General features: G+C 47.1%; 1 protein-coding gene across 18 annotated transcripts in view; it reads right to left on the minus strand.

The window, feature by feature from the left end:
• The window catches only part of LOC134949554 (uncharacterized), a 274,657-nt gene that overhangs the window by 104,321 nt on the left and 155,621 nt on the right, over positions 1-14,715 (minus strand). For 16 of the 18 annotated variants that reach the window (XM_063938199.1, XM_063938210.1, XM_063938206.1 and 13 more), the window contains 7 exons: positions 11,419-11,490; positions 10,892-10,990; positions 10,441-10,512; positions 9,760-9,858; positions 8,923-8,994; positions 7,135-7,233; positions 6,675-6,746 (listed from right to left, as the gene is read on the minus strand). In XM_063938199.1, the coding sequence (XP_063794269.1) occupies positions 6,675-6,746; positions 7,135-7,233; positions 8,923-8,994; positions 9,760-9,858; positions 10,441-10,512; positions 10,892-10,990; positions 11,419-11,490 (585 nt within the window). The remainder of the gene's footprint in view (positions 1-6,674; positions 6,747-7,134; positions 7,234-8,922; positions 8,995-9,759; positions 9,859-10,440; positions 10,513-10,891; positions 10,991-11,418; positions 11,491-14,715) is intronic. The other 2 variants (XM_063938211.1, XM_063938208.1) reach the window with 1 other exon arrangement.

The following is a 14,715-nucleotide window of genomic DNA, read 5'->3' on the forward strand; positions in this document are numbered from 1 at the left end:
AGCTGACACTGTTACGTAATTCCTTCCAACAGTTCATCCACTCAGGTGTCGACCCCCTAGGGGGTGACATCACTATTACAGGCAATCTGCTCCGTCTCCACATCATTTTTCTCCTCATACATGTCGACACAAACGTACCGACATACAGCACACACACAGGGAATGCTCTGATAGAGGACAGGACCCCACTAGCCCTTTGGGGAGACAGAGGGAGAGTTTGCCAGCACACACCAGAGCGCTATATATATATATATATAGGGATAACCTTATATAAGTGTTTTTCCCCTTTAGCTGCTGTATCTTTAATACTGCGCGTAATTAGTGCCCCCCTTCTCTTTTTTAACCCTTTCTGTAGTGTAGTGACTGCAGGGGAGAGCCAGGGAGCTTCCCTCCAACGGAGCTGTGAGGGAAAATGGCGCCAGTGTGCTGAGGAGATAGGCTCCGCCCCCTTATCGGCGGCCTTATCTCCCGTTTTTCTATGTATTCTGGCAGGGGTTAAATTCATCCATATAGCCCAGGAGCTATATGTGATGCATTTTTTGCCATCCAAGGTGTTTTTATTGCGTCTCAGGGCGCCCCCCCCCAGCGCCCTGCACCCTCAGTGACCGGAGTGTGAAGTGTGCTGAGAGCAATGGCGCACAGCTGCAGTGCTGTGCGCTACCTTGTTGAAGACAGGACGTCTTCTGCCGCCGATTTTCCGGACCTCTTCTGTCTTCTGGCTCTGTAAGGGGGCCGGCGGCGCGGCTCTGGGACCCATCCATGGCTGGGCCTGTGATCGTCCCTCTGGAGCTAATGTCCAGTAGCCTAAGAAGCCCAATCCACTCTGCACGCAGGTGAGTTCGCTTCTTCTCCCCTTAGTCCCTCGATGCAGTGAGCCTGTTGCCAGCAGGTCTCACTGAAAATAAAAAACCTAAAACTAAACTTTTCACTAAGCAGCTCAGGAGAGCCACCTAGTGTGCACCCTTCTCGTTCGGGCACAAAAATCTAACTGGGGCTTGGAGGAGGGTCATGGGGGGAGGAGCCAGTGCACACCAGGTAGTTCTAAAGCTTTACTTTTGTGCCCAGTCTCCTGCGGAGCCGCTATTCCCCATGGTCCTTACGGAGTCCCCAGCATCCACTTAGGACGTTAGAGAAAAGTGCATTGTAAACTGCTCTTAGTTCGAGAATGTTTATGGGTAGGCTGCTCTCCAGTAGCGTTCTCTAAGACGGCACCCCAACCTCTAAGACTGGCGTCTGTTGTCAGGATCCTCCAATCCCAAATACAGAATCTCTTGCCTGCTGCGAGATTCCTGTGCAACGAACGCCAAATTAAGGAGGTTCGTATGCGCGGTGGAAGTTGTATTCTTCGATGTAGAAGCCAGTGTGACCCTGCTCCCTGAACATTGAGGTTCATCTGTAATGGTCGGGAATGAAGTCTGCCGTACTGGAGAGCTTCGACAGATGCCACCATCATCCCGAGAAGTTGCACACAGAGGTGTAGAGAAACCGTTTGTGACCTCAGTACCTGAGCCACTAATCTTTGTAGGTCCTGGACCTTGTTCTTTGGTAGGAATACGCTCAATTGTACCGTGTCCAAGATGAGACCGAGGAATTGAATCCGTTGAGTAGGCATGAGGTTGGATTTCTGGAAATTCACAATCCACCCATGTTGAATGAGAAATTGATGAGATGTCTGAACATCCTTGATCAACTGTTCCCGAGAGGATGCCTTGATTAGTATATCGTCTAGATAAGGTCTAATCGTGACCCTCAATAGTCTAGATTCTGCAACCATGATTGCCATGATCTTCGTAAAGATTCTTGGGGCCGATGATAGACTGAATGGCAAGGCCCTGAATTTGTAGTGATTCGTCACCAGTGCGAACCTTATGTAAGCCTGGTGAGGGGCCCAGATTGGGATATGCAGATATGCATCCTTTATGTCCATGGATACCCTGAACTCACCTTGTTCTAAGCCTGCAATGACCGACTGGATTGGTTCCATCTTGAATCTGTAGACCCTTAGAAACCGGTTTAAAACTTTTAAATAGAGTATCGGCCTGACCGTTCCGTCTGGCTTTGGCACGACAAAAAGATTGGAACATAGACCCGTTCCTCTCTGAGAGGCGGGAACCGGAATAATGACCTCTGACCGTAGCAATTTTTGAATTGCTGGCAGAAGTGTTTTTGCTTTCTGAGGGCACCAAGGAATTCCCATTGTAAAAAAACTTACTGTGAGGCCTCTGTGAAAAATCCAGTTTGTACCCCTGGGAGCTTAGGTCGTTTATCCAAGGTTCTGGTGCGGTGTTGGCCCAGATGTCCTGAAAAAACCTTCCAGACGTGCGCCACCAAGGGGGATCCCAGGTGAGCCGGGAGACCGTCCTGCCACGGTCTTGTCAGCAGGTTTATCCCGCTTTCTGGCTGCTGCCTGTGAGCGGCCTCTACCTCTGCCCCCACGTGCTTGTCTACCGAAACCTCTTCCTCGGGCTCGCAAGGACGGCGATCTAAATGAATTAAACGCTGGTCCTGAATAACCTCTCCTAACCTGCGGAGTGGCTCTTGTATAAGGAGTAGGCAGAAAAGAGGACTTCCCTGCTGTAGCTTGCGAAATCCACTTGTCCAACTCTGGACCAAAAAGCATCTCACCCCCAAAGGGGATGGATTCTACCGTCCTCTTGGAGTCTCCTCGCCATTCTCTGTCCGTCTAGCCGATATGGCTGATGCAGAGATGCGCGATGTTAGCCTGCGAATATCCTTAGAGGCTTGACGCAACTATGAAGCTGATTCTCGAATGTGTTCCGCCAGTAGGGTAATTTCTTCCAAGCCATTTTCCCCCTCAATAGCCTGTACAATACGTCCAGACCATGTTCCCCTGGCCTTGTTAACCCAAGCGCAGACGACCGTAGGTCTCTGTTTCTGCTACAAAAATTTACTTTAAGGCTGTGTCAACCTCGTAAAGTCGTTACATTAGGTAATGGTAAGATTGTCGTCTTTGACAACCTTCCTAGGGAAACATCCACTACCGATGGAGTCTCTAACTTATCCATTACACCCTTAGGTAGGGGATAAGTTACTTGAAACACTGTTCAAAAATTTAAAACGTTTGTCAGGCTGTTTTCAAGCCTCCTCCATTTGAGATTGGAGGGATTTAGGAATGGGAAACGCTTCTGAACGCGGCTTTTGGGATTCGAACAATTCAAATTCTTCTGGCTCCTTTACTTCTGCTACCTTAAAGTTTAGGATCTCCTTCACCGCTTCGCTTAAAGAATCAAGACCCGAGATTGCCGTGTCCTCTTCTGGAAAATCGGCGTCTAGGTAAGATTCAATGAACTCACCTTCCTCTGTATTAATGAGAAGACCCTCTTCCTCCTCTGCTTCCGGTACAAGAGGATGAGGCCTTTTAACTGCCTTGCACACATTCGTTACTGCTTGTTCGGGCAGCGTTAACCTGATGAGAACGTCTTCCATCGTCTTTGAGAATCCCGCAGCCCTGATTGTTGCGTGCGGGATTCCGCCATCTCATTGGAGATTCTATCTTATTCTTCCATGACCTAGACGGAGCACTGCTCCCAGGTGGAACGTCCTTGTCTAAGCATGAATCGCACACCTCGGAGCTGCCATCCGCGTGCTCTTCCCGTTACATGCAAACATAATAGGTCTTGGAGGACTTGGTTGGTGTTTTAGACATGTTGACTAAACCCCTTACCAGACTGTGTCAGAGCGCTTTCACCCTTTAAACTAGGAAGAGAAAGACTGTGATAGATGACGGAAGCAAAAGGTATTGAGTTGCCTGGCTGGAAATATCTCTATATTGTAGAGAAGAAAAAAATAATAAATAATAATAATTTCTTTTGTCTTTACACCAGCCGACTTGCAACCGCCTCACACCCAACTGTAAGTTAGCTACGGTGTTAGAGGTGGCTTCACTTGCTTCCTCATATTTTCTGTAGGCTCTTTGTAATAGCGTTCCTTTGAAAATAAATCATATTCATATTATATTCTTCAGTCATTATAACATTACACCAGCAGAGGGCGCTGTCTTACTATTAATCTATAATAGGGGGAGGTGCACTCCATGCTCCTCAGTTTTTCTGGCGCCTGCATGAATTTTAAGATGGCCGCCAATTAAAAATTTTGCCTGTATGGCCGTGTCTTCTGCTGAAGGGAGCCTAACTTGCTGTTACTGACCGCCCTGTATGTGCGCTGCAGAACTTCGTCTTCCAGCTACTGAGGAATTCTCCTCAGCCGCGTGCTCACTGCAGCGTCTCTCCTCCGGCGGCTGAGGGTATCTGCTCAGCCGCGCGGTAATACTATCTGCCGCTGGCCGGCGAGCGCCGGGACCGCTCTCACAGGTCCCGTTGCGGTGCCTCTCTCTGCTGACAGGGAACACACAAAGCGCGCTCTCTACTGTGCGCTCCCGATGCCCACTGGCCGCCCCCACACGCGGCTGAAGGATCTCCTCAGCCGCGCGGCACTATCTCACTGCTCTGTCTCCGCTGGTCGGCGAGTGCCGGGACCGCTCTCCTCCTCCTCTCCCCAGGTCCCGTAGCGGCACCTGCTGACAGGGGATATCAGCCCGCCCCACACCGACCGCTGTCCGGCGCGCCGCTGTGGGGATCTGATTAGGTATCAAATATAGCGCCTCTATGCTAGCAAAGCCTAATAAAGCCCCATAGGAAAAGAATAAAAAAACAAAACAAAAACCTAATGCTACTTGTAATCCTAGGTCTTAAAACAACCAGTACTCACAGTTGTGCCTTGAGAGATGCAGACTCCTTTAGTAGGAATCCTTGTCTCTCAATCCTGAACCTTGTCCTCCTTTTATTAGGGGGACGCAGCTTTCTCTTCTGGTAAAGCCTGCACCCCCTTTCATTTAGGTGGGATTGGGCATCTACCATTTTGTTTATTAAAACCTGCACCCTCCCTTTAGTTAGGAGGGATTGGGCCAGTCATAAATGACTTAAAAAATAAATAAATAAATAAATACATAAATAAAACTTCATGGAGCAGGAGCTCCCTTCTGTGCTTGTACCTCCTAGGCACAATTTTCTAAACTGAGGGAGGAGGGATGTGAAGGGGGAGGAACCGGCTGTGCAGACAATGCTAATTTTAGATTGTGCCACACCTCCGGTTGCAAGCTTCACACCCCTACTGTATAGGACTCCAGTGTCCCCTAGTGGATGAAAGAGAAAATTTCTTTCCTGGAGACTACCAGGATTCCTGACGTATATGTCAATTAAGAGGTCAGAATGAGGTAAAACTACTCTTGCAACCTTCTGACGTTTAAACTTATCAGGTTTCTTAGACGTAGCAGGAGGTTCAATCTCATCATCAATCTGGAGAATCAGCTTGATAGCCTCCACTAGTTCAGGAACATCAACTTGAGTAGAAGAATCCTCATCAGAAACAACTGTATCAGTGTCTGACGGATCAGTATAATCCCCATCGTCATCGGAAGAATCATCCGAAATATTAGTGGATTGCGAGGAAGAAATGGCCCGCTTAGATGACCCTTTGGTCCCAGCAGGGCGAGGGTTGGGCTTTTGTTTAACCAAGGAGAGATTTAATTGCTGTAACTGGGTTGACAAAGTATCCGCCCATGGTGGATTAACTATAGGGACAATATGTGGCTGTAATGGCACAGGAGGTCTCACAGGGGGCGTAAGTTGTGTTACCAGCGTAGTCAGCATATTTGAAAATGCAGCCCAAGATGGATCCTGATTTGCCACAGGTGCTGTGGGCTGACTGGAAGGTGCAGGGCACCCAGTGCCTGAGTCCTCAGCTGAAATCTTTTCCTCAGGTAAATCCGTGGCGCCAGCACTGCATTATTGGGAATGTGGCCTTAGGGCGTAACAGTACAATATAGCCGGACAAATACAATACCAGCAAAAAAAAAAAAAAAAAAAAATGTGTTATGTGACCGCAAATGCAGAGCACAAACAGAGGATTTAAGCTGTGTGAGGTGACTGAAACACACAGTGAAAAATACTAAACAGTATATCCTGCGGAACACTATATGTTATATGAGACCCTGATGCACTTAGCCCCCCAGGGTACAGAATATAGTGACAGCAATACGTGTGATACACAGAATAGAATCCACACAGCAGCAATAGGCACACTCAGTCAGGCAGCGGGAGTATGCAGCGCCGCTGACGGAGGTGATGGAGCCGCAGCACAGCATGTCAGAATGACATAAAAGTTCTGCGGCCCTTGAAGTCTTCTAAAAAAGCTCTGTTCAGGGCTGCCTAGCGCAGCCCCCATGTTAGTGACCTGCACTGCAGGCACCAACTTACAAACTGAGCTCCGCACTGGAGGCGGGGCTATAGAGGCGGTGCAGTGCATCCTGGGAACAGTCAAACCTTTAGCCTGTTGGTGCCTCGGATCAAGATCCAACTCTACACCCCCGATGTTATTCCCTGTGGAATACCAGTGTACCCCGCTGCAGAAAGAGCTTTGTTGCGTGCGTTCGCTCCCCCCCTCCCCCCAGACAAATAACTTCCGGGATCCCGGCGTCGGTATGGTGACCCAACCCTAACCTGTACAAATGACTGGCCTGTGCCAATGGGGGCAGTCAGTGGTTGGTAAACCTGCCGTACATGTTGTTATTACTGTATACTTCTGATCTAGGAGCAAACACCACTATAGACTTGGTCACTGACACAACTTCTGTATATTTCTTTATTGTTACACACCTGGCATTGGTTCCCTCGTGGGCTCATTTTCTTGTTTAATCCTCGGAGTAACATCAGGAACTACATACACAGCTGTGTACAAGATGAGAACGTACACATCTAATTATAACATGTACAGTAATATAGTAACGAATGCCATAGATAATACACAGCTTTTATTTTTTAAATATGAGTTATATGTACAAACAAAATATATACAACTAATCTGAATTAAGCAAAACAACAAAAAATATTTCTAGGCTCATTTATCAATGAGTGATAAATTTCACTATGAGTGATAAATTGCACCAGCAAATTAGCTGCTGTCATTTTTCAAACAGGTCCTGTAACATGGCAGTTAGGAGCTGATGCAATTTATCACTCACAGTGAAATTTATCACTCATTGATAAATTAGCCCATTGGATTATTTTAAGGTAAACACACGTCTGAAACACTGGTAAGAAATGAATGGCGTCCTACCTTCCGCAGGTGCGTCACTATTACCCTGCGTCATCCCATGCTGGAAGCTTGCGCTTGGCAGCACATTCTTGTGGTTTCTGTTTTGTGCCCATCTGTCACCTGGGAAACAGGAAGTAACCAGGACATAAAAGACAGGTTCTCACCCCTGACACGTGTCTGCCCTGTACACCACTGCTCACAGTACACGTTACACTGATCCTCCAAACCTTTCTGTGCTGTAGAACACTTACGTCTTGTCGCACGTGCTACGTATCTGAGATCTCAACACAGATCTGGGGACTGTACGTGGCCATAACAAGAACTTCATCCTCCCTACCTGTACGTACGTCATTATAGATTATGCCGAAAGCTTTTTTACCACTGTCCTGATGGAATGTTCAAACTATCTTCACCGGCGCTAGAACATTAGTTATAGGATCTGTGTATAATTAATTATGGGCCTAATTCAGACCTCATCGCTGTTGTGCAAAATCGCAAGGTGGACGATTATCTAACTACTGTGCAGGCGTACTGATCGTAATGCGCGGGGCCAAACTGCAAATGAAATCCTGAGTTTATCGCTAGGCGAACGCAGGCTTATGGACAGGAAGCGGACGTATGGGGGTGGTAACGGGTCATTTTCTGGGACCGTCAGGAAAAACGCAGGCGTTCCCAAGTGTTTTTACGGAGGGTGTGTGACGTCAGCTCCGGCCCGATCAGCCCGATTCTTTCGCACTATAGGAGTAATTCCTGGGCTATGCACATGGGCCCTCATTCTGAGTTGATCGCTCGCTAGCTGCTTTTAGCAGCATTACACACGCTAGGCCGCCGCCCTCTGGGAGTGTATCTTAGCATAGCAGAATTGCGAACGAAAGATTAGCAGAATTGCTACTAAAAAATTTCATGCCGTTTCTGAGTAGCTCCAGACCTACTCCTAGATTGCGATCACTGCAGTCTGTTTAGTTCCTGGGTTGACGTCACAAACACGCCCTGCGTTCGGCCAGCCACTCCCCCGTTTCTCCAGCCACTCCTGCGTTTTCCCTGGCACGCCTGTGTTTTTTTAGCACACTCCCTGAAACTGCTCAGTTACCACCCAGAAATACCCACTTCCTGTCAATCATACTACGAACACTCGAGCGACTGAAAAACGTTGCTCGAGCCTCTGTATAACTGCAAACTTTTGTTAGAAAGTACTTAGCGCATGCGCGCTGCGTACCATGCGCATAAATGCAGTTTTTTCACCTGATCGCTGCGCTGCAAAAAACGGCAGCGAGCGATCAACTCGGAATGAGGGCCACACTGCACAGACTGGAAAAATCATTAGATGGTAAGTGAGTTGCGAACGGATTTGGAGCTGTCCGGTGTTTGCAAAGCTTGTCGTACGGCATACTCAAACTTACACAGGGCGGATTTTCACTCTGTCTGGGCGGCAACTATCCAATCGCAAACCTCTGCAAGTTCACAGAGGAGCGATCAGGTCTGGATTAAGCCCTAATTCCGTGTCTGCAATCATAGTGCTTATGGCCGCCTACAGGTCATATACTAGCACCACCTGCAGAATGAGCCCAGAAACCCAATATTCCAGAGGGGAACAGAATGGATTTCATTCTTCATTTGAGAATAAGGACCCAGCGCTGTTACAGGGCTTATGCTAAACAGGAACTGTAACGGTCATGTGACAGCGCAGCGCTCTCTGTGATATTTAGAGTTACATTGTGAGATGCTACGAGGTACATCTGATGTATGAGACACAACCACTACAGACCTGTCCGAACACACAACGTCTGTATATACTTTATTGTTACACACCTGGTATTGGTTCCCTCGTGGACTCATTCTCTTGTTTAATCCTCGGAGAAACATCAGGAACTATGTATACAGCTGTGTACAGAAGGTGAGAAGATACACATTTAGGGCCTTATTCAGGTTTGTTAGCAAACCAAAAAAGTTAGCAGTTGGGCAAAACCATGTGCACTGCAGGTGGGGCAGATGTAACATGTGCAGAGAGAGTTAGATTTGTGTGGTGTATGTTCAAACTGTAATCTAAATTGCAGTGTAAAAATGAAGCCGCCAGTATTTACCCTGCACAGTAACAATATAACCCACCCAAATCTAACTCTCTCTGCACATGTTACATCTGCCCCATCTGCAGTGCAACATGGTTTTGCCCAATTGCTTACAAACCTGAATAACCCCCTTAATTATAACACGCACACTAATATAGTAACGGATACGATAGAAAATACACACAAAGCTAGCTTTTACTTATTTTAAATATGAATTTTATGTACAAATAAAAATATATATATAACTTAAGGCCCGTACACACTGGCCGATATATCGTCCGTTCTCTAGAATGGCTGATATATCGCGGGTCCGTCGGCCATGGTGTACGGCCGATACGTCTGTGAACTCCGTCGTTCACAGACGTATCGCGTCGGCCCAGCAGCACAGTCGACGGCCAATATATCTACCGATATATTGGCGCTTCGCTGTGTGTGTACGGGCTGGCGGTGATTGATCGGCAGATATATCTTCCAGTGTGTACCCACCTTTATCTGAATTAAGAGAAACAACATCAAATATTTAGATTTTTTAAGACAAATACATGAGTGAAACACTGGTAAGAAATGAATGGATTCCTACCTTCCGCAGGTGCGTCACTGTTACCCTGCGCCATAGCGTGCTGGAAGCTGGCGCTGGGCAGAGCATTCTTGTAGTTTCTGTTCTGTGCCCATCTGTCACCTGGGAAACAGGAAGTAACCAGGACATATAAGACAGGTTCTCACCCCTGACACGTGTCTGCCCTGTACACTGTTTTATCGCTACTCCTTGCAGAACTCTTACGTCTTGTTGCCCGTGGTGCATGTCTAAAATCGCCACTTCTTACAGAATGAGCCCAGACACCCATTATTTCCAAAGGGGGGCAAAATGGATTTAATTCTTCATCTGAGAATAAGGACCCACCCCTGCTGCTTATGGTAAACTGGTACTTATGGTAAATGTGACAGCGCAGCGATCGGTTATTAGAAGAAGACAGGATATACCGGCTGACGGGAGACTGCCGGTCACTATACCGACGCCGGGACCCCAAACGGTTAACGGCCCGACGGTGAGCATACCAACCAGCAGGGACTATTCCGACTTGTGGGTGTCCACAACACCCACCCAACCCATACAAATGACTGGTCTGTGTCAATTGGGGGCAGTTAGTGGTTGGTAAACCTGCCGTACATGTTATTACTGTATACTTCTGATCTATCAGTAAACACCACTATAGACTTGGTCACTGACACAACGTCTGTCTATTTCTTTATTGTTACACACCTGGCATTGGTTCTCTCGTGGGCTCATTTTCTTGTTTAATCCTCGGAGTAACATCAGGAACTATGTATACAGCTGTGTACACAAGAGAACATACACATCTATTATAACATGTACATTAATATAGTAATGAATGCCACAGATAATACACTCACATAGCTTTTATTTATTTATTTTAATTATGAGTTATATGTACAAACAAAATTTATATAACTAATATGAATTAAGCGAACCAACAAAAAATATTTATAGGCTCATTTATCAATGAGTGATAAATTGCACCAGCCAATAAGCTCCTGTCATTTTTCAAATAGGTCCTGTAACATGGCAGTTAGGATCTAATGCAATTTATCACTCACAGTGAAATTTATCACTCATTGATAAATGAGCCCATTAGATTATTTTAAGGTAAACACACGTCTGAAACAATGGTAAGAAATTAATGGCGGCCTACCTTCCGCAGGTGCGTCACTGTTACCCTGCGCCATCCCATGCTGAAAGCTGGCGCTTGGCAGCACATTCTTGTGGTTGCTTCTCTGTGCCCATCTGTCACCTGGGAAACAGGAAGTAACAGGACATATAAAACAGGTTCTCACCCCTGACACGTGTCTGCCCTGTACACCACTGCTCATAGTACACGTTACACTGATGCTCCAAACTTTTGTACGCTTGCTATAGGACATTTATATCGCTGCTCCTTGCAGAACCCTTACATCTTGTCGCCTGTGGTGCATGCCAAACTGGAAATGTAACAGTCATGTGACAGCGCAGCGCTCGGTTATTAGTGAACAAGAAAGGATGTGTAGAGTTACACTGTGAGATGCTACGAACTAAAAGTTACGGCCTGTACCACTAGGGGGCAGTCAGTGGTTGGTAAACCTGCCGTACATGTTATTACTGTATACTTCTGATCTATGAGAAAGCAACATTATAGACTTGTTCACTGACACAACGTCTGTATATTTCTTTATTGTTACACACCTGGTATTGGTTCCCTCGTGGGCTCATTGTCTTGTTTAATTCTCGGAGAAACTTCAGGAACTATGTATACAGCTGTGTACACAAGATGAGAATGTACATATTTAATTAGAACATGTACACTAATACAGTAACAAATAACATATATAATTCATACAAAGCTATAGTACTGTGCAAAAGTTTTAGGCAGGTGTGGAAAAAATGCTGCAGAGTAAGAATGCTTTCAAAGAAGTGAATGAACAGAAGAGAAAACTAAATCAAATCAATATTTGGCGAGACCACCATTTGCCTTCAAAACAGCAGCAATTCTTTGTGGCAGGTACTTATCTGCACATTTAGGGCCTTATTCAGGTTTGTTAGCAAACCAAAAAAGTTTATAAATTCGGCAAAACCATGTGCACTGCAGGTGGGGCAGATGTAACATGTGCAGAGAGAGTTAGATTTGGGTGGCATATGTTCAAACTGAACTCTAAATTGCAGTGTAAAAATTAAGCAGCCAGTATTTACCCTGCACAGTAACAATATAACCCACCCAAATCTAACTCTCTCTGCACATGTTACATCTGCCCCACCTGCAGTGCACATGGGCCCTCATTCCGAGTTGTTCACTCGGTAATTTTCTTCGCATTGCAGCGATTTTCCGCTAATTGCGCATGCGCGATGTTCGCACTGCAACTGTGCCAAGTAAATTTGCTAAGAAGTTTGGTATTTTACTCACGGCATTACGAGGTTTTTTTCTTCGTTCTGGTGATCGGAGTGTGATTGACAGGAAGTGGGTGTTTCTGGGCGGAAACTGGCCGTTTTATGGGAGTGTGTGAAAAAACGCTACCGTTTCTGGAAAAAACGCGGGAGTGGCTGGAGAAACGGGGGAGTGTCTGGGTGAACGCTGGGTGTGTTTGTGACGTCAAACCAGGAACGAAACTGACTGAACTGATCGCAGTGGCAGAGTAAGTCTCGAGCTACTCAGAAACTGCTAAGAAATTTCTATTCGCAATTTTGAGAATCTTTCGTTCGCAATTCTGCTATGCTAAGATTCACTCCCAGAGGGCGGCGGCTTAGCGTGTGCAATGCTGCTAAAAGCAGCTAGCGAGCAAACAACTCGGAATGAGGGCCAGTGTTTTGCCCAGTTCCTTACTTTTCTGGTTTGCTAACAAACCCGAATAACCCCCTTAATTATAACATGTACACTAATATGTTAATGGATACCATAGATAATACACACAGATTTATGGTAAGAACTTACCGTTGTTAAGTCTCTTTCTGCGAGGTACACTGGGCTCCACAAGGAATTACATTGGGGTGTAGAGTAGGATCTTGATCCGAGGCACCAACAGGCTCAAAGCTTTTGACTGTTCCCAAAATGCACAGCGCCGTCTCCACTATAACCCCGCCTCCATGCCAGTGAGCTCAGTTTCGTTAACCAGCCCAATGTAGTAGCAGGTACCAGAGACGACAACTGATCGTAGCCAATTACACCACACACTCACCGCAGGAGAGGGTGTCAGCGGCTATGCCAATACCAACCCAAAAAAGCTAAGTGCGTCAGGGTGGGCGCCTTGTGGAGCCCAGTGTACCTCGCAGAAAGAGATTTAACAACGGTAAGTTCTTACCATAAATCTCGTTTTCTGCTGCGGGGTACACTGGGCTCCTCAAGGAATTACATCGGGGATGTCCCAAAGCAGTTCCTCACGGGAGGGGACACACTGTAGCGGGCACAAGAACCTGGCGTACAAAGGAAGCATCCTGGGAAGCGGCGGTATCGAAGGCATAGAACCTTATAAACGTGTTCCCTGACGACCACGTCGCCGCCTTGCAAAATTGTTCAAGGGTTGCACCACGGTGGGCAGCCCAAGAAGGTCCAACCGACCGAGTAGAATGGGCTTTGATGGAAGCAGGAACCGGACGACCAGCCTGTACATAAGCATGTGCAATCACCATTCTAATCCATCTGGCCAGAGTCTTCTTGGAAGCAGGCCAGCCACGTTTGTGAAAACCAAACAACACAAAAAGAGAATCGGACTTCCCAATGGAGGAAGTTTTCTTCACATAGATACGGAGAGCTCGTACCACATCCAAAGATCGCTCTTTGGAAGACAAACCAGGAGAATTAAAGGCCGGAACCACAATCTCCTGGTTAAGGTGGAAGGAAGACACCACCTTGGCTAAATAACTTGGGCGTGTTCGAAGCACCGCCTGGTCACGGTAAAAAATCAAATAGGGAGACTTATAGGATAAGACACCCAACTCCGAGACCCTCCTAGCTGAGGCAATAGCTAGCAAAAACAACACCTTAAGGGAAAGCCACTTAAGGTCAGCAGAGGTAAGAGGCTCAAACAGAGACTCTTGTAAGGCCTCCAAGACCACCGACAGATCCCAAGGGGCCACAGGTGGCACATAAGGAGGCTGAATCCTCAACACACCTTGAGTGAATGTATGGACATCAGGTAGGGTAGCGATCTTTCTCTGAAACCAAAGCGACAAGGCAGAGAAATGCACCTTGAGGGAGGCCAGACCAATAGTTTGGCCGTACTAAACTTGAAAACGTCATGATTGTGAGACTAACACCAAGTAAAGTAAGCATTCCAGACCCTATGGTATATCCGAGCAGAAGCCAGCTTACGGGCCTTCAACATAGTTTGAGCCATGCCGTCAAAGCCAGCTGGGCCAAATCCTGGTAAACACACGGGCCCTGAATGAGGAGGTTTAGTCGTTGTGGAAGTAGAAGGGCATGATCCAACGAGAGGCCCTGTAGATCGGAGAACCAGTGCCGTCTGGGCCACGCTGGAGCGACTAGTAGTAGGTTTCCTCCTTCTTGCTTGAACTTCCGTATTACTCTGGGCAGGAGTGACACCTGAGGGAACACATACGGCAGCCGAAAGTTCCAAGGGATTGACAGAGCATCCACGAACGCTGCTTGAGGATCCCTTGTCCTTGCTCCGAAGACCGGAACCTTGTGATTGTGTCAAGATGCCATCAGGTCCACATCTGGGAGGCCCCACTTGTCCACGAGAAGTTGAAACACCTCTGGATGTAGGCTCCATTTTCCGGCGTGCACGTCCTGACGACTGAGATAGTCCGCCTCCCAGTTCAGAACGCCCGGAATGAACACTGCTGATATAGCCGGCAGATGGCATTCTGCCAACTGAAGAATCCTTGATACTTCCTTCATTGCCATGCGGCTTTGAGTGCCGCCCTGATGACTGATATACGCCACCGTGGTGGCGTTGTTCGATTGTACTTGAACAGGTCTATATTAGATGCTGGGCCATTGTCAACGCATTGAACACTGCCCACAGTTCC

This window comes from Pseudophryne corroboree, chromosome 8, assembly GCF_028390025.1.
Source record: "Pseudophryne corroboree isolate aPseCor3 chromosome 8, aPseCor3.hap2, whole genome shotgun sequence".
NCBI classification, from domain to species: Eukaryota; Metazoa; Chordata; class Amphibia; order Anura; family Myobatrachidae; genus Pseudophryne; species Pseudophryne corroboree.